This window comes from Vitis vinifera, chromosome 16, assembly GCF_030704535.1.
Source record: "Vitis vinifera cultivar Pinot Noir 40024 chromosome 16, ASM3070453v1".
Taxonomy (NCBI): Eukaryota; Viridiplantae; Streptophyta; class Magnoliopsida; order Vitales; family Vitaceae; genus Vitis; species Vitis vinifera.
Genome location: NC_081820.1, coordinates 6189086 through 6209396, shown reverse-complemented (window position 1 = coordinate 6209396; position 20311 = coordinate 6189086). Strand labels below are relative to the sequence as shown.

At 33.5% G+C, this 20311-nt stretch overlaps 1 protein-coding gene and 1 long non-coding RNA gene across 2 annotated transcripts; one reads left to right on the top strand and one right to left on the bottom strand.

Moving 5' to 3' along the window:
- The first annotated feature begins 5802 nt into the window (after positions 1-5802).
- On the top strand, positions 5803-8971 carry LOC104882082 (LEAF RUST 10 DISEASE-RESISTANCE LOCUS RECEPTOR-LIKE PROTEIN KINASE-like 2.1). The gene is made up of 4 exons (XM_059743348.1): positions 5803-6586; positions 6783-6835; positions 7141-7231; positions 7830-8971. Exons 1-4 carry the CDS (start codon positions 5803-5805, stop codon positions 8969-8971), a joined length of 2070 nt encoding a protein of 689 aa, XP_059599331.1.
- A 7456-nt stretch (positions 8972-16427) lies between these two features.
- On the bottom strand, positions 16428-18905 carry LOC109124133 (uncharacterized). The gene is made up of 2 exons (XR_002032097.2): positions 18585-18905; positions 16428-16753 (listed from the first exon to the last, which is right to left on the bottom strand). It is a non-coding gene; the product is annotated as an uncharacterized LOC109124133 (long non-coding RNA).
- Between the last annotated feature and the right edge of the window lie 1406 nt (positions 18906-20311).

Below are 20311 nucleotides of genomic sequence, written 5' to 3'. Positions count from 1 at the left end.
TGTTTTATTTTTTGTTACCTTCTGACACAGCATAAAGGCTAGCACTTTGCAAGGCTTTGAAAAATTTCTCCATCAAATTTTCTTTGCATTTTTGTAAATGCTGGTACTTTCTTGGATTTTCAGTTTTTCTTCACTATTACTTGTATTTTCTCTTCAGAAATACAACTATTTTACTTTCACTTTCCATTTTAATCACTATTTATCTTATGGTCTAATTCTAGTTGAATTACGATAATTTGTTCATCATTTTTAACTTTCTTTTAATTTGTATTTGCATTTGTGTTATTGATCTTCAATACAAATTGGCTAGGATTTTGCCTTGGTTTATGAAACTACAAAGAAAGGGATACAAGAATAGGATTTTGAATTTTCTAATATTTTTATTTATTATTTTGATTTTGGATGGGAACCTCTCTTGTATACCACTCTTCTCAAGGAAGTGTTAAGCTCCATTACAAAATTTCATTCTAAAGTTGATTAGTCATTGTCATCAACTATAAAGATTATTAAATTCAAAGCAAAAGTACTTAATGAAATGGATCGACAATTGTTTGCATCATGGGTTTTTTCTATAGTAGCAAAACACCTTTTCTTTATAATTTATCAAATAAATTATAGACAATATTTAATTTATTGTTATTATTATTATTAAAAACATAAAATGGTTTTTTTTTTCCACCCTTGTGATTAAGACTCTTGCATAGCTATGGACCTTATTGAAATGGAAAGGAGAAAAAAACTTACCTTGATTCAATATGTCATAGTGAATGTACTTAGTATGTTTACTGAACTTTGTACTACTACAAGGAAGTGTTATCAGAAATGGACACTAATGGAAAGACCTGCAAATAAAGTGTTTTTGCGAGTTGAAAATCTTAATAGATTAATTTATGGGAGTGAAATAGCATGTATGAAGCAACTTAGGATGGATAGATATATTTTCATCATGTTATGTTCTATCCTTCTACTATTGGTAAATTAAAGGATTGAAGATATGTTGATGTAGAAGAAATGGTTGTATTTTTACATATTCTTGCACATCATGTAAAGAATCGAGTAATAAAATTTCGATTCTTAAGGTTTAGATCGAGAATCTATTAGTAGGCATTTCAATGTAGTATTGAATATGGTTATTCCCCTACAAGGAGTATTACTAAAAAGTCAAGAACCGGTCTCTAAAAGCTCCACATATGAGAGATAGAAATGGTTTAAGGAATATAAAATATAAATTTAGTTTATGCAGATTTAATTAATTCATAATCTAGCAATACTAATTCTTTTATTTGTATAGAATTGTCTAAGAGTTTTAGATGGAACATACATTCAAGTGAATGTACCTAATAAAGACAAGCCTAAATATCGAACAAGGAAGAATGAAATTGCAACAAATGTCATAGGAGCTTGTTCTTAGGATATGTAGTTTATTTATAGATTACTAGGTTGGATGGGATCAACCTTTGATTCCCAAGTGCTTCGAGATGCAGTTACTAGGGGAAATGGACTAACAGTGCCACATGGTAACTATGTGTTTCTTATAAATTATTAATTTTTTTAATATATGATTTATTTTTTAAAATATATTTTGGAATATTCATTTTAGGTTATTACTATCTTATTGATGATAGCTATACAAATGGAGAGAGATTTCTTGCCCCATATAGAGAGAGGAACACATGCCAACAATCCATGAGGAGTTTTTCAACATAAAACATTTTGTCGCAAGAAATGTTATTGAGAGATGTTTTGGTGTGCTCAAACTACGTTAGGCTATACTTAAGAGCGCTTGTTTCTATCCAGTGAAGATACATTGTAAACTCATTCTTGCTTGTTGTCTTCTTCATAATCTCATAAAAAGAGAGATGTCTATGGACCTATTGGAACAAGAGTTCGATGTGCAAGACCACCAAGTTGTAGGTGAACCAATAGCTATAGTTGAACCATCGGATTAATGGAGTGCTTAGAGAAGAAATTTAGCAATTCAAATGTTTAATCAATTCAAATGTTATTGATTTTGATTCTATTTCCTTTCTTTTGGTGGTTTTTCTTTTTCCTTGCAAGATATCTCAAACCAGGATTAGCCACAATTAAGAAGAAGAAAGGCAAAGGGTTGCAGGGATAAACGAGGAAGCACACATTGAAAATTCTTATTGATACTATGTTGATGACATGCTGATTTTTGGAACTAACCTAGAAGTCGTGTGTGAGATCAAGAAATTCCTAGGATCTAAGTTTGACATGAAAGACATAGGAGAAGTAGAAGTGATTCTAGGAATCAAGATCACTATAATGCCTAATGGGCTTAAACTCTCTCAAGAGCACTATGTTGAAAAGATCTTAAGGAAGTTTGAACCCTTTAATTTGGTTGTAAACCAGTGTCAACTCTGTATGATCCTAGCTCATAGTTGAAGAAAAATAGAGAACATAGTGTTGTCCAAACTGAGTATGCTCGTATTATAGGGAGCCTAATGTACTTAATGAACTATATTGGACATTGTTGATGTAGTAGGTAGGTTAAGTCAATACACCCAAAGTCTTAATCAGGACCATTAGATTGCTATTAGTAGAGTACTTAAGTATTTGAGAGGCATCATTAACTATGGTTTGTACTATAGTGGATTTCCAAGTGTCCTTGAAGGATTTAGTGATACAAATTGGATATTTGATTCAAATGAGATGAAATCCACTAGTGGGTATATTTTTACCCTTAGAGGAGGTGTAATTTCTTGGAAGTCTGCCAAGCAAACTTGCATTACTCGATTTACTATGGAGATTGAGTTTATTGCCTTAGAAAAGGCAAGTTCTGAGGCTGAGTGCCTTACAAATCTCTTAGCAGATATCTTTTTATGGACGAGACTAGCATTATCTGTGTCTATGCATTGTGATAGCCAAACTGCGATTGCTAACGCTAAGAGTAAAATATTTAATGGGAAAAACAAACATATACACTTGTTATATCCCTAGAATTTGTTTGGTTAGAGTTGAATTTGGTCGATCCTTTAACCAAACCACTAGCTAAGAAACTAGTAGAAAAAAAATCGAGAGGGATGAGACTTATGTCTATTATAGAAGTCAAGAGTGGTAGTAACCTAACTTGTTAGAATGGAAATTCCATGAAGTAGGTTCATATGGGTAATAATGAATCACTTGTTAGCTTGAGGGGCTCTATTAGTTATAGTACTTGTATGAAAGTCTATCCCTATAGTGTAGATGGAGCATATTTTGCATTGATTTAGGTTGAGTGTTTACTCTTAATGAATCTCATATTCCTTATGGGTGGTATGTTTAATGCAGAACATACTTGATGGATTCATTTATATGAGAGTGAAGGTAGGCCTGCTCCTTAATTGTGAGAACTTAGGCAGGTTTTCTAGAGCTCTCATGAATATCCAAGTAGGGTGCATGACCTATTTGCACCAACCCATGTGTATAACTCGTAGTTGAGAAACCAATGTTGATAAAAGGTCCCTTAAATTACATCAAGAAACATTGGTTCATAGAAATTTTTTTCACCATATTTTTGTGGTTCAATACTTATTTATTTGAAAACTAGTTCATAGCCTTTGGGCATCAGTATTAATGCACTAGTATTGATGCATTGGATTCAATTTTCCCTCCATACTTTCCTTTTTTCACTTATACACTATGTGAGGGATTGTAGGAAGAGTGTATAGTAAAAGAGAGTGCTTTTGGTGTTTTTGCTTATCCCACATGGGAAAAAGAGCAACACCTTAAGTAGGTATATGTACTAACCCACTTTCCTTAGCTTAATAGGCTTGTAGAGAGGTGTAGGCTTCACGAGTTCGGCTACTTTTTACAAAATTCAAAATAATTTTTTTCTTAAAAAAATTATTTCTTTATTTCTCATTTAAGTTAGTCTTTTATTTGTCTGAGTCTTCTAGTGGGTTGTTTCTTCCGGGAAACGAAGTGGCCAGTCTCAGGTTTTGTACGATAATGGCTCTGTGGTTCTGATTCTATGGGAGAAATTTATTGGGACTCCACATATAAAAGAAGATCACCCTCTCAGCTCTCAACATGGTCATTTCTCTGTTCTCTTATTCTCTATTCTACATCTAGAGCCTTTTTGTGTTCTCCACTGCTTACCCCTGCATTCGCCATTGCAACAGCCCCAAGCCTGCACTAACTACTGTAGCAGCTGCACCTGCTGCATATCCTATCCAGCATCCATCTTCACTACAGCAGGCACATTCTTCATTGTGGTTGTTGTATTTTCTGCACCTATCTGGAGGATTTGTTAAAAACCCGGGCTGTATAATTCTCATATGCAAAGTGCACCCAAGGTGACATCCATTGTCAGTTGAATCTTGGAGGTAGACCATTAGCTCCCTAGTGCATCAAGCTTGTTTTCAAGGAGGGTGGATCTACTTTAAGGATAGTGCATCGTCATTATTAAGAAGAGGAAAAGTGGTGCTATCAAACCCTTTTCAAGTTCTTTATAGATGAAGAATTGCATTTCTTGATTTCTATCTAAGGGCCTCTATTCTTTTTATATACAATATATATATATTAAAGAATCAAACCATGGGAAGTCGACATAATTTTAAAAATCAGGCCAGACCCAATAGTCCAACTAGATGGATTGCTAATTAGATTCCTTTCTTGTTCAGAGTAAAGTTTAGTTCTATTAAAATGTGACTTGGTCATGAGTTAGTTGACCTTGTGGTTAGCACAATGAATTAATTGGTGGAGTCCATTTTTTTTAAGAATTCAAAGCGATATCATTTTGACTATAAAAACTCGACAGACTTTTAAAAATTGTGCTAGACCCCTTAGTCCAACTAGTTGGACTTACAATCAAATTGCTTTCTTGTTCAGGATAAAGTTAAGTTCTATTCAAATGTTAACTTGGTCATGAGTTAATCGACTTGGTGGTTTCCCCAATGAATTAACTGGGGAATTCCATTTATTTTAATACTTCAAAACAATATCATTTTGACTATAAAAGCTCCACATAATTTTAAAAATCAGACAAGACCCCTAATTCAACCGGTTGGACCGCCAATCAAATTCCTTTCTTGTTTAGAGTATAGTTTAGTTCTATTCAAATGCTGACTTGATCATGAGTTAGCTGACTGGGTGGTTGGTACAATGAATTAATCGGTCAGTTCCATTTTTTTAATACTTCAAAATAATATAGTTTGACTATAAAAACTCAACATACTTTTAAAAATTAGGCCAGACCCCTAGTCCAATTGGTTGGACTTCCATTCCTTATTCAAAGTAAAGTTTAATTATATTCTAATGTTGACTTGGTCATGAGTTAGCAGACCTAGTGGTTGGCCCGACGAATTAACTAATTGATTTCATTTGTTTTAATACTTCAAAACTAAACCACGTCATTTTGCACATACCTTGAGTTCAAAAATTGATATTAGGAAATTTTTTTATTGAAAATAATTAGTTTTATATTTAGTTATTTTAATTATTATTATGAAATTAAAAACATTTTTGTTTTCCAAGTATATATATATATATATATATATATATATACAGACAAGGTTTCCTGATAACTCCAATGTACTTGGTTGTGGTTTGATAGATAAGGTTTCTGATAACTCCAATGTACTTAGTTGTGGTTTGACAAGGTTTCCTTATAACTCCAATGTATTTAGTTTGGTTTTACGTTGATGATGACCCGCCGGCCAAATATGAAGAGAAAAAAAGAAAAGAAGATTTTGGGTAGTTGATTGTGACACCAATGCATAGACAAATCAAGTGGCTAGAAAGTTGATTTCTAAGCAGCTTTGCTCCTTGGGTTGTAATTTTATCTTCAGAAACTTGGGGATGCCCCAAACCAAAGAAGTGTCTCTCTCTGCATTTGAACTTATGATGCTGAGAGAAGCAAAACTCCTAGGGGTAGGCCTCATAACACTCCTCCACTTTAGTTTTCTTTCATTTTGCGCTGCTAGTGAAAACCAGCGCTGCAGGCCCTCTTCTTGCGGTGATATTCAAAACATCAGCATCCCTTTTCGATTAAAAGGAGATCCGCTCGGCTGTGGTCATCCTGATCCTGCATACGAATTGGTTTGTGAAAACAATCATACCATCTTATATGGGAAATACTATGTCGAGGAGATCAATTACCATAACTACACCATCAGAATAATAGTTGCTGGGCTAGAGAAGAGCAACTGTTTCTCCCTTCCTCTCTATTCCTTGACAATAGATGATCTATATGGATATGAATATCCTGTTGAACTGGAGACTGTAGTTTTGATGAATTGCGCAAGACCAATCTTTGATCCATACTACATTCCTATTGTTCCCTGCAACCGCACCAATGCTACTTTCTCTTCCTCACAACCATATGCTTATGCGCTAGCTGCAGACTACATGCAGGTGAGAGATCTTCCGTATTCGTGCACCATTGGCATGACAGTTGTTACTGGGAATTTCATGGCTGTGTCAGAGCCCAGCAATCTTTCAACAGATTTGCAAGAAAAGCTGCTTATGGGGCTCCAGCTTTCATTTTTGAGCTCCCGCTGCCATGAATGCAAAGCGAAAGACAGCTGGTGCATGGAAATTTTCAGCAACAACACTATACAATGCCTAGATGATGAAAGAAACTGTGAGTGCTGAAAATTTTCAAATCAAATGGCTGATGAACACTAATATCAATTTTAAAACAAAAAAGAAAAAAAAATCATTGGAAATCCAACTATACATTGCAATTATAAGTAAATAGGATAACCAAACGGAATCTTATGTTCGCAAGGGTCTTCAATTTCTATTACTAATTTCAGTTGCTTGGTTTAATCATGTAGGGCGGTTTAGTCATGCAGGGCGGCTTACGAAGTTGAAAGCTGAACTGGTGTCAGTGTGGTCGTTTTTTTGTAAGGCCTTTGGAGTTCCTTTTATCGTCATTCATTTTTAGCTTTTCCCAACTATATGCCTTTCTCATTTTGAATTTTGTATCTTCTCTTGTTCACAGTTGAAACACTTATAAGTCCCTATACAACCCAAGGTAATCCTTAATAGTTCCAATTATTGAGAGTTCGTTTTATTTAAAAATCTTGAAATTGTTGCCATGATTTTAACAATTATATTCTCGGAAGACAAACTTTTTTCTTTATTGTTTTAAATGAAGTGTTGTTTTTACACTTGGCTTTCGATCTTCTACAGCTAAAAGTACTGCTGATTACTGGCTTTAATCATGCAGGACGTGAAGATGCTTTTGACCAATCTGGGTTTTCTGGGACGACCATTGCAATTGGTACGGCTTTGATAGTTCCTTCCATCATCTTCCATGATTTACAAATTGAGCTTTTCATCATCATGCTTCATATTTTCTAATGTCTGTTTTTTCTCTAATTAGAACAATCCCTCTTTTATGGGCCTCATTTCTAATTTAGTCCATGTTCCCTCTTATTAGGTGTCTGGTTTCTTGAAAAGACCGGTAAGACTTCAAAGTTCCGATTCTTACTTTGGTGTGGGATGAACATGATCAATTTTTTGTCTATCATCGGGAATAATTCTTGCTTTCAAGATTGCAGATTGCAAAATTCTTTTGCTTGAATAAAGGATTTCTCTTGGTTTGGTTGATCGAAATTGGACTTGAATTGAAATTTCAGTTATATGAAATTCAAAAATTTTACTTTTTCCATGGAATTATCTTTTTGAATTTGAAAGCATTTCATTTAATCCAAGTCCATGGAATATAATGAATTCAAAATACAGAAAGTTGAAATTTTGCGCAAGCAAGTGCATCTGATTTCCTCTCCCATTGAAACAAATGTATTTGTTTGATTTGATAACTAAATGTCTGTGATTATAAACTCTAAACTATTCATTTTTTCATGTTGATCTATTAGTCATAGCAATCATTGGAGGACGCTTTCTACTTGGGATATCTTGTCTTTTTGGCTATTTAATCTACAAGTTTCAACGGAGACATTTATCATTAGATGATGATATTGAAGAGTTTCTTCAAAATCACAAGAATCTCCAGCCCATCAGGTACTCATATTCACATTTAAAGAAAATAACCAACAATTTTAGGAATAAGTTAGGCCAAGGAGGCTTTGGCTCTGTGTACAAAGGAATACTTCAGAGTGGCCGCATTGTAGCAGTAAAAGTATTGGTCATGTCAAAAGCCAATGGACAAGATTTTATCAATGAAATCGCCACGATTGGAAGGATTCACCATGTTAATATAGTACAACTTGTTGGATTTTGTGTAGAAGGATCAAAATGGGCCCTTATATATGACTTTATGCCAAATGGGTCACTTGATAAGTTTATCTTCCCTAAAGGAGAAAAACACATTCCTTTAAGTTGGGACAGATTATACAAAATTGCACTTGGAGTAGGGCATGGGATTGAATACTTACATCAAGGGTGTGACATGCAAATTCTGCATTTTGATATCAAGCCACACAATATTCTTTTGGATGAAGACTTTACACCAAAAGTTTCGGATTTTGGCCTTGCAAAATTGTATTCAACAAATGAAAGTGTTGTATCTCTCACTGCAGCTCGAGGAACATTAGGATACATTGCTCCAGAGTTGTTTTATAAAAATGTTGGACATGTGTCGTATAAGGCTGATGTTTATAGTTTTGGAATGTTGTTGATGGAAATGGTGGGAAAACAAAGGCATTTTAGTAGACATCATGAGGAAGATCTAAGTGAATTATTCTTCCCGTCATGGATTTATGACCGAATTGAACAAGGAGAAGATATGGAAATGGGAGATGTCACAGAGGATGAAAAGAAATATGTATGGAAGATGGTCATAGTTGCATTGTGGTGTGTGCAAATGAAGCCCATGGCCCGCCCTTCTATGAGCAAAGCACTCGACATGTTGGAAGGTGATGTTGAACTATTGCAACTACCTCCTAAACCTACCTTATATTCTCATGAAATATCAGCTTTGGATCGGGAGAACAAACCAATGGGGGTTCCAATTTCCTCACATAATGCAAGTATTACAATTAGCTTAGATGGGAGATAACTCAACAATGTATCTACTTGCAAATGCTCTCTCTCTCTCTCTCTCTCTCTCTCTATATATATATATATATATATATATATATATATATATATATGCGAATTAATGTTCCATCTAAGCAACATGTAAGCCAATTCCCTTTGTTTTTAAATTCTTAGGTAAATATAGTTATAAAGCTTGAAGAGGTTTGAGTAATTTATTTTGTAATGCATCGATTAGCGGCAACTCTCACAATTCAAAATTCATAGGCCAATTTTCAGCATTTCTTCTTAGTTGACATGTAGGATGATTGATAGGAATGCATTTTTATATGATGAAAATCACAATGCTAAATTGATGTAACTTCTGCCTCTAAATGGGGTTGTTTATTTAATTTTTATTTTTGAATCAAATGAATATGAAATACCCTGACAAAGGGTTGTCTCGTTATATGATCCAACACCTAGTTTAAAAAGAGTTTCAGCTCCTTTCACTATGTGAGATGCAGGGGAGGCAGAAACTACTTTTTATAGGGGAATATTATAGGTAAATCTGGTACTGAGGTAGTAAAAATATTATGTGTTGGAAGGCTACCATATTGCTCTTAGCCAATGAGAATGGTGGTGCTGGAATAGCAATGGAAGCAAAGAGAGGATAGGATTTATGTTTGTGTATTGCAAAAGCTTAGGTTAAGAAAAGAGAAAAAAAATGTCACTTTTCCTTTTCGACATAATTGTCTTAGAAAAAATATTATGTTAATAACAAATACTTTTAAAAGTGTGCAAGACTAATCAAGTAAAAATAAAAATATACGGTTTTAGTTTGAAATTCATGCAAGGCTTGACAAAAAGTAACATACTCAAATGTTATCAGTTTCGATACATAGACTAAATGATACAATGCAAGCAAAAGTTCCCTGATTCATGGAGATATAGAATAACATATAAGTTATCATGCTTGCATATCCACCATTCAAGTCTCCAATTTTCATTTATTTCTTTACAAATTGTGATAATTTTTCCTATGAAGTATCTTCGATATCAAGCCAATCCATAAGTTCCCCTTAAAGCCACTTATTAATTTTCTTGTCCATTTATTATATTTTTGTTTTTAAAAAAATCTCCCTCACAAACAATATTATCGAAATAGTAACAATAACCTTATATTGATGAATGAGTACAACATGGTCCATATCTAGGTTGCACACTCATAATAATAAAAATGATAAATTAGTTTTCACTCTATTAATTATGAGATGACTGCCAACTCTTGTTGAAGAGATCTTTTACACCTTCTAATGTTTGTTCTTGTTGAATCTATGGAAGCAAAAGGGTTGGGTAGCATGGTTAAATTGTCTCTTGCTTCCAACATTTGACTCAACTTTTATAGAAGAGCGATCTATTGGATACCATTGAATCCACCAAAGTCCCATAAATTGTTAGCTTCTTTGCAATTTTAATGTCTTCCTCTTCCTCAATTTGAATACACACCTCTTCTCCCATATCTAACTGATTATAAACCCATTTTGGGAAGGAAACTTGGCTAGTCTTCTCCATTGTGACATCAATATTCTTTCTTCCTCCTACCATTTCCAGTAGCAACATTCCAAATCTATAAATATTTGACTTATAGGACACATTTCCAAAGTTCCTTGATAATACCTTTGGTGCAATATAGCCCATGGTCCATCTTGCTATTATCATTGAAATTACACTTTGTTCCTTGGAACATAATTTGGCTAGACCAAAATCAGAGATTTTTGGATTGAAGTTTTGATCAAGCAAAATATTATGAGGTTTGATATCCAAATGGAGAATTATTTTATCACAACCTTGGTGAAGATACTCAATTCCTTTGGCTATGCCTAAAGCAATATTTTGAAGCTTCTCCCACCTAAGTTAACAACCCTTGACAAATTTTGAAAATATATACTTCTCCAAAGACTCATTTGGTAAGAACTCATAAATTAAAGCTTGTTTAACTCCATCAAAACAAAATCCAACCAAGCGAACCACATTGACATGATGGATCCTACCCATTGTTCCCACTTCATTAATGAACTCTTCTCCATTTTCTTTTGAATTGTTTAGGATCTTTCCTACAACAAGAACATCACTAAAAACCTTTCCTTTATACACAGTTTCATAACCTCCTTAACCCAATTTTTCCTTGAAATGATTTGTAATCTTCTTAACATCAGCATAGGAGCATCTTGAGGACTTGAGAGCTTTATAGTCTTCTAAAAATTGTTCTATCTTTTTTGTATTGCCTTTTTCTAATTTGTCTGAGCTATACACATGATAGAGTGTGATGACTACAAGCGTCAGAAGACAAAAACTAAGGATTACCGCTTCATGTGATAAAAATAAATAAATAAATAAATAAAAGAAAAGGTTTTTCTAAATAGATGTTGAAAGAGTCAAATACTAATCTTTTCACTCTTCCTAATCCTTAATCAAAAGGAAGTATGGGTGAGTAGAAAGTCACCTGTAGCCAGTTTGTTTTTTGATACACCTGTAAGGAAAATAATATATGAGGTACTACTTATTATCTTTCTCTTTTGGTGTTGTTTGGTTTGGAGGAAAATTATTTTCTAATATATACTAAAATAATTTTTTTTATAAAAAATATAATTTATAATTTTATTATAATATTATTATTCATGTTTTGCTAAAAGCCATATATTTATTTTTTTAATTTATTGGTAATTATAAAACTATTTTCATTTTTAATAAGATTTGAATACATTTAAATTATATTATATAAATTGAATTTACAATATTCTTACAAAATCAAAAAAAAAAAAAAATTAAAACAACTTATCCAAATAAGTTTTTTGTTTTTCATTTTTTTAAATTGTTTTTAAAAACAACTTGTCAAACATCCTTCGCCCTGTTTGGGAAGTATTTTAAAAAATTGTTATGAAAAAACAGTTTTTGATATTTTTAGAAACAAAATTATGTTTGAGAATTGAATTTTGAAAAATAGTTTTGTGTACCCCATATTTTAGCTCATGCGTTTCCCATTCAATGGCGAGCTCGATTTTTATCTTAAAAAAAAAAAAATTTATTGATTAAGAAAAATGACTTGGAGTCGTCACTTATTTTTGTTTTATTTTAAAAGGGTAAACAAAATAAGAAAGAAAACCCTAAGTGTGACTCCTTATTTTGGAAAAGGTGATCTACGAAAAATTGGATCGGGCTTGGGGGTCAGGTTATTTATCGGAAAGGTACGGTAAAGACCGTAGCACCCCTCTAAGTCCCTAAAGTCGGGTCTCTACTAATGAAATGAAGCCGACGTGGCAATTGGTGAATAAATCAATGAATACACTGAATGATCATACACATATAAGAATCGGGACATGCATAAACAATGATTGGAGGGAAGATGGGTACATACCTGGGCAACGAGCCACCATGCGCTATCAATAGAGAGGGTTAGTGCACAATTTAGGAATAATCTCATGCATGTCAAAGAGTAGGATAAATCAATCATGTATGATAATCAAATCAAACAATCAATCAATCAATCATAAAGTCACCCATGTTGGGCCCCCACCAAAGCCCGTTTATTTTGCATGAATTAATGTCACATATTCTATTATTCCAGAATTATGAAAAATCCATTCATGCTTATTAAAATCAAGAGGAGCAGAAAATTGTTTGAAAACCAGAATGGAATTAAAACTATTTGAGAGAAAATCGGATTTTTGAAATTTATTTGAAAAATTGGAGTCTCGAAGGTTACTTAAAAATGAGAATTTTAGAAATTAAATTTGAATGAGATTGGAAATTTGAAAATGATTTGAGAGTTCGGGATTTTAAATGAGTGGATAAGTGGATGAGTGAATAAGTAAATGAATGGAATAATGAATATGGTGAAATAATAAAGATCAGATAAATAATTACGAGAGATGGAATTTTTAGAGATTGGAGATTAAATTTATAGATTGAAAATTTAAGAAATTATTTAGAGATGAGATCTTTGGTATATGAATAACTGAATAAGTAAATGGATGAGGTAACATTAATAACAAAAATAATCATTAAACAACGGTATGTGAATGGTGGAGTTTTTGAGATTGGAAATTAAATTTGGAAGTCGGGTTCTGAAGAATTAAATTTTAATGATTGGAATAAATAAATAAATATGGAATAATAATGCTAATTAACGAAAATAATATTTAAACGAATAAAAATGAGTAGTGGGATTTTTGAGATTGAAAATTAAATTAGGACGTTGGATTTTTGAAGAATTGTACTTTAAATAAATAAATAAATATAGGATAATAATTCTACTTAAGGAAAATAACATTTAGACGAATAATAAAATTTTTAGGATTGAAAATTAAATTAGGACATTGGATTTTTGAAGAATTATACTTTAAATAAATAAATAAGCATGGGATAATAATTCTAACTAACGAAAATAACATTTAGACAAATAGTGAAATTTTTAGGATTGAAAATTAAATTACGACATTAGCTTTTCGAAGGATTAGACTTTAAATAAATAAATAAATGTGGGATAATAATTCTAATTAACGAAAATAGCATTTAGACGAATAGCGGAATTTTTAGGATTGAAAATTAAATCAGGACATTGGATTTTTGAAGGATTAGACTTTAAATAAATAAATAAATGTGGGATAATAATTCTAATTAACGAAAATAACATTTAGACGAATAGTGGAATTTTTTAGGATTGAAAATTAATTTAGGACATTAGCTTTTCGAAGGATTAGACTTTAAATAAATAAATAAATGTGGGATAATAATTCTAATTAACGAAAATAAAATTTAAACTAATTATTGAAAAATTAAATTAAGACATGGGATTTTTGAAGGATTAAACTTTAAATAACGGGATGATAATTCTAATTGATGAAAATAAGATTTAAACGAATTGTAGAATTTTTAGGATTGAAAAATTAAATTAAGACATGGGATTTTTGAAGGATTAGACTTTAAATAAATAGATAAATATGGGATAATAATTCTAATTGATGAAAATAAGATTTAAACGAATCGTGGAATTTTTAGGATTGAAAAATTAAATTAAGACATGAGATTTTTGAAAAATTACTTAAGGACCTAAGTTTTGAAAATAGGATTTAAAGTTTAGAATGTAGTAAATTAATTCGAGACCAACATAAGTTAATTTATACAAAAAAATTCATATATGGAGATTAGATATAATTAAAGAAGGGAAGGTGAAATATAAATTATTTTTGTGTTTCAAAAATGATATTCAATCCTAATAATGTATCCTTTAGTTATGCTTAAGTTGAATTAAAAAAATGTAGGTAAGAATATAATAAGATGGAAATAAAAATTAAATAATAAATTAATAAATTATGAAGATTAGAGGTTTAGAGGCTTTTTTTTTTTTAGAATTGAGGCAGCCAAATGGGCTAACTCAACATGGACTTGGGCTATGAGGATGGCTGGCATGGGGAGCATGAGGCCCTCCATCAACATGCTTGGGCTTGGGCTCTTACTCAAGCCCATATCTGTCACCATGGGCAAGCCCAAGACTTCATCTCCTTCACAGCTTGCCTCTCCACCTGAGTATCATCCTCAGAGGAAGCTTCCACCACCGGCTGCACGATGGAGAGAGGAGCCGTGGCGGCAGTCCGGCGGCATCTAGAAGATGTTGCCGCCATGGCGGCTGGTGCAAGTACCCGCATGGCCGGAGCAGGTGACGATGGCGATGAGCTCCAGGTGGAGTGGTGGATTCGGGAGACTGAACCGGGGAAGACGCTTGCATAGTCGGACTCAAAGCCGGAGTGGCACTCGGAGGTGTCACGGGAGAGGTGATGAGCGGCAAAGAAGATGGCGATTCTGATGGGGATTAGGCGGGACTAGCCGCAGGTGGTGACGCTAGAGACTTGCCCGGAGACGCTGGCTCTAGAGACTTGGCTGGAGACGCCGACTCTAGAGCCTTGGCCAGTGGAATCGATGCCGGATATGGTGACATCGGCAACTTTCGAGACAGTGCCGGAACATTGGCTCTATGTATGACGCCGGCACTTGACACACACAACACTGATAGAGCAACGGGGACTAAAACGACATCGCAGCGAGGAGGTTGGGTGATTAACGAATGTGATTCAAATGATTGGAGTCCAATGCTTCTGGAGACGCCGCCGAAGTGGATGCCGGAGTTGCAGATGGAGATGCGGATGGTGGAGTAGTATGGGAGAGAAGCAAGCATGACAAGCGTGAAGGATGCATGTGAGGGTGTTTAGGAAGTGAGAAAACGGGAGGGAAATGAGAAAGGAAATGAAGGATAAGAGTGGATGGGCAGTTCCTGTGTGCATGAGTAGGAAGTTGGTGGCATGAGAGGTATGAAGAAAGAAATTGCTAAGGAACAGGGCAAGGATGAGAGGTATGAGGATTTAATAGCTGTAACCTCACTTCATGAATTATCAACAGATTGAAAAACCAGTAAAACAAACGGAAAATAAACTAATATATGACCATCAATCTCCACCCTGAGCCCAAACATGAATCTGACCATTTGCAACAAAAGAATAAGAAAATATGATAGGGAGCCAAAACAGAGCAATACTCATAAACAATCGGATCCAACCATGCCAATTTAAAAAAAAAAAAACTGTTGATGGACAAAGTGAACCAACGAATTATGCTCACCAGCCAACGGAAAATGAAATAGAATACTTAGAAATAGGAGAATATGACAAGATCATAGTAATCTTACCTGGAAGTCTCAGCAGAAAGATCAATCCTCCTTCCTACTTCCTACTCGTTCCCCACCTTCTTCCTCTTTTTTCTCCTCTTTTCTTCTTTCGGATACCTCCTTGCTTAGCAAGCCACCACCTGCCCTGCTATTCACCCATCAGCAAGCATAGCCAGCCATCACCCCCCTGCTGCTACACGTCCAATGTAGCCAGGATCCATGCCTAGAGAGGGGGTCCCCCCACACTTAAAATAAAATGCAATGAAAATGAAAAAAGAAACATCAACTCTCCTTGGGCCCTCACCCCAACAGGGGTCTACAAGTTTTGCTTTTCAGAAAAAAAAAAAAAAAAAAAAACATGTTTGATTGAGTTAATAAAAAATGTATTTTAGAACAAGAAAAACAAAAAATATGTTTGGAAGTTTTTATTTTAAAAAAAAAGAGTATTTTCTTTAATTAACTTGATATTGTAATTATATAAATATTTTTTAGATTCATTTAAATTAAAAAAAAAAACTATTCTATATATTATGAAATTTATTTGCGTGAGTTATATTTTTTTTAAAACAAAGGATTACTTTACTAGTATATTATACAACATGGAAGTCTACAAATTTGTCCACCACTACTTCTTCACCTCATCCTTGGACTAATTGTTTGTAATCATTCCCTTTGCATCCACCTTTGGTTTATACTCACTTTAAAAGTAGTCATTACATGAAAACCCCCATGTCAAAGCACACACTACAATGAGAAGAATGTTTCATTGTAGTCTACATCCAATGAAAAGGTATCAACCATTGATGTAATCTAGTAGCTAAAACAAAAATGTAAAAACAATAACGATTCAGGTATTGGTACATTTCAGATCATTACAAGAGACTTTTTGGGTAGCTACAAGCAAAGAATAAAGCGCAAACTAGCAGGAGATAGACTCAACAAGCGAATACAACACCTTCTCTCCTATGTCAGCCCACCTTTGAACAATTGAGCCGAACCTAACCCAATGGTGTAGTTAATACTTGGGTCAGGCCTACTTCCCTTGGAAGTTGTACAAATGGTCTAGGAAGAATTTGTAGTGAAGCACTCCAATGCTATAAGCACCTGCAAATCAAAGAAAGGGAACAGACAAAAACCATTTTTTGTTACACTACAAGAACTAGACCAAGAGCAGGACTTGTAATATCGCAGTAATACAAAACCGAAGGTCCAAAACCAATGGTCCATTTGCAAGAAATGAGAAATCAAATTAATGAAACACAAATCACAATCATTTTAAATAGAGCAGAGGTCATTCAAAACCTACGGAACTCTAGAAGATGTGTTAATGAACCAGGAAATATTCAAAGAAATCATAAAAGTGATCTATCTTAGCCTAATGTTAATATAAAAGATTTATAATTGCAAGAACATATGATTCTCCATTTGGTTGCTGCTATGAGAAATTGAAATATTGAATCCAACATCCAACAAATGAAAAAGACAAACAATTTCTTTATCTTTTGGAAACTACAAAGCAAGATAAGGGCTTCAAAGTGTTTACCCTTTTTCATAGTCTTAGTTTTTTATCAACCAAAATGGAGAAAAAAAATATATACAGTTGAGAATCACTGGGAAAAAATGGAGAAAATTAACAAGTCTCATATTGAATAGTGAACAAAATAATGATAAATGCAAGTGAACATCAAGATAAAGGAACAAGAAAAATCACTTCAAGACCAAATTTGGAACCTATATCGAATTCAGAAAAAATACAAGAAACCCATATCAAAATCAACAATAAAGAGGAAGAAAAACACCAAGGCAAAACAATATAAATTAAATACAAGATGAAAGCTATGAAAATTCCAGCCCATCTAAATGGACTTTCACATCTTCTTATTTTATGTCTGTTGGCTGTTTTCACTTAGAGAGTCACACAACTTGCAATAGGCAAAGATTAAATCCAAATGGATTTTGAAGAAAACAATTAAGAATTTGAAAACTTCAATTACTAGCTAGTTCATATAATAATTGCAATAATATTAGTAGGTATGCTTATGTGAGAAGAAACAAATGTTCATTGATGATGGAAGGTTCTTTCTCACATTTGCTAAAAAAGTTGTTTGAAAACAAACAAAAATAATCCATAGTCTATTGCTAAAATGTCTGTAAAATATATAAGAATGGTTTCGGTAGATTTTTATTCTCTAATATAATACATAAAGCCAAAATATAAATTTAATATCAAGTATCTTGTGTTTGCCCAAGAATGAGGCCTTCCAAACAATTGACTTAGCAATCAATTCCTAAGCACTCTGAGCAACCAAAGGTCCAAAACGCCTGCAACATGGGCTGACTTTTGTTTTTTTAATAATTATTGGGGTCTCACATCTCTGGAAGAGAATGGATTTGAGAGCTTAGGTTAGGAGGAAGGTGAGCTATAATATTGGATCTAAAAATGTAGAAACTCCATTCTGCATACTTGTTAATTTTGAAATGCATCCAGAAGTGATTATTACCAGTACTGCAATTTTAAGTTCAATCATTAATTGCATTTACCAGTTCTTGTATATAATGTGAGTATACAGAAATTAAAGGGTAGGGTCGAAAACTGATCTGTGATCCAATATCATAACAGAGGTAATGAGAACCACAAGAACCCATCACAACCTTTCAGTATTTTCTTGAATGAACATCAGAAGCTTTTTCCCTCTTTCTGGTTTTTTCTCCTTTTCTGGTACTTTGTTTTTAGACCCAGAACTACCAAGAACTTGCGAATCACTGCCCTTATGGAGAAAAAAAATCCCTAAATATTATATACCCCAAGAAAAAAAATCCAGATTTTCTCAAAACCAAACACAGTAACCAAGAAGAAGCATGCTTGAAAACTAAAAGCCCTACAGAAATTTCATGATAAATTAGACAAGAGCGAAGCTAGGGTGGCGAATCGCACCTGGGATTTGCGTCCATGAGAGAGATTTGATAGAAAAAAATGAGCGAATCGCACCTTGGTATCGTGCTGGTAGAGAGACGTGTTGGAGGTTGCAGACGTGTCGGAGGAGAAATATCACAGGGACAACACGGATAACACCAAATTGAAAACACGGAGAGATGCCGTTTTTTCTTTGTTCTCTGAACAGTAGGAAAAACAAGGGAAACAACTTTTTGTTGTTTTTTGAAAAGGGAGATTTGAAAACACGGAGAACAATGGGAATCAAGACAACAACCACTCGCCAAACTTGCATTTTGTGTTTTTTGTTTTGAAGAATAGAAAATAGTTCTCAAAAACACCAACCTAACACCCCTTATTTTTATAAAATATTAAAAAATTGTTTTTTATTTTTTAATTTAAAAGTAGTTTTAGAAAATATAGCCAAATCGACTGTTAGTCATGGACATTTCAACAATAGTCTGGTCATTGTGGGATTGTTTTTTATCATCAAGAATTCCGCCCTTATTATTTGCCAAAATAAACTGATGAAGAAACCTATGTTTTCTCTTTGCAAAACCCCTGTTTATTCCCAAGAAAATCCATCCTCCATTCGATTTCCAGGAAAATTCATCTTCGTTTGATTTCCGAGAAAATCCATGTAAAACCCCCAAGGAAAACCAAAAAAATTGTTTTTTTTTTTTTTGCTCCTAGTGTTTTCTGGATATGTTCTAGGGGTCTCTTTGCTTTTATGCCATTGGATTTAAATTTCACGAACCCTAAATCCACAATTTTTGAGCCAGGCTGAAAAACACAACCTTTACCTGCAAATCATGATCAGATTACCAAATAGCATCTTATGTTTTAAAAAAAAAAATTTTGGACAAATTTTGTATCTTGTGCGCGGGCTGGACTGTTACGAAATATTGGGAAATTTCTTGAAAATCGATAAAAATACCGATAAATACATGCTTGTTGGGTTTCAAATCAAATGGGTTCTTCTTCCCTAGGCACTTAATTTCGTGGCTTTGAATGGGTCTTTGCCTCTTTCAATTGATTAAATGAAGGTGTGGAAATGGTAATATTTCATCTTTTTATTTGTTCTTGTTAGTTAAATTCTATTAATCTATTTTCCTCTTTTGGTCATGTAGAACATCATTGAATCAAGATTATGTTGATTTTGGTTTCACCTACATCAAACTTGAGATCAAAAACCTCAAATTTTCCACATATTAGATCTTTAATTATTGGGTACGTTTTGGTTTGCTTTGTGATTTATTGAAGAAAAAGTGTGGATTGTGTGATGGTTGAAATATTTAGTTACTGGGTTTTTTGGTTTTGAGTCTCAAATGGACTTGTCAAGTTGTAAGCATTTGAGATTCTTTGGCTGCCATTTGAATCCTAGACATGCAAATGTGTTGCTCTGGTTTTTAGAGCTGTTTTGCTCCCCACATTCTTTGGCTTTGGTGGGGTTGTTCAGAACAACTTTTTGGTGATCAACAACAGTTCATTGTCTTCAAATTCCAAGCTCCAAATGTGGAAAGACAAGTTCCTCAAATTTTATAAGGATAAGTTTTTTTTGTATGGAAAAATAATTAAAAAAAAATCTTAAATGAGCAGTTTTAGATGAAACCAGGTATAGTTTGCATTTACATAAATTTGGAGTTGTTTTAGTTCTTGCTAAATTTGTTCATTTATTTTTCCTATCCTCATTCAATATGATGTCATATTTATTTTTTTTCATGTATCTT

Bases quoted from the DNA above. Each gene is read 5' to 3' on its own strand.
- LOC104882082 (XM_059743348.1), top strand. From the start codon at position 5,803: ATGCCCCAAACCAAAGAAGTGTCTCTCTCTGCATTTGAACTTATGATG. The intron at 6,836-7,140 runs GTGTGGTCGTTT...GATCTTCTACAG, and splicing joins TGAAAGCTGAACTGGTGTCA to CTAAAAGTACTGCTGATTAC. The intron at 7,232-7,829 runs GTACGGCTTTGA...TTGATCTATTAG, and splicing joins TGGGACGACCATTGCAATTG to TCATAGCAATCATTGGAGGA.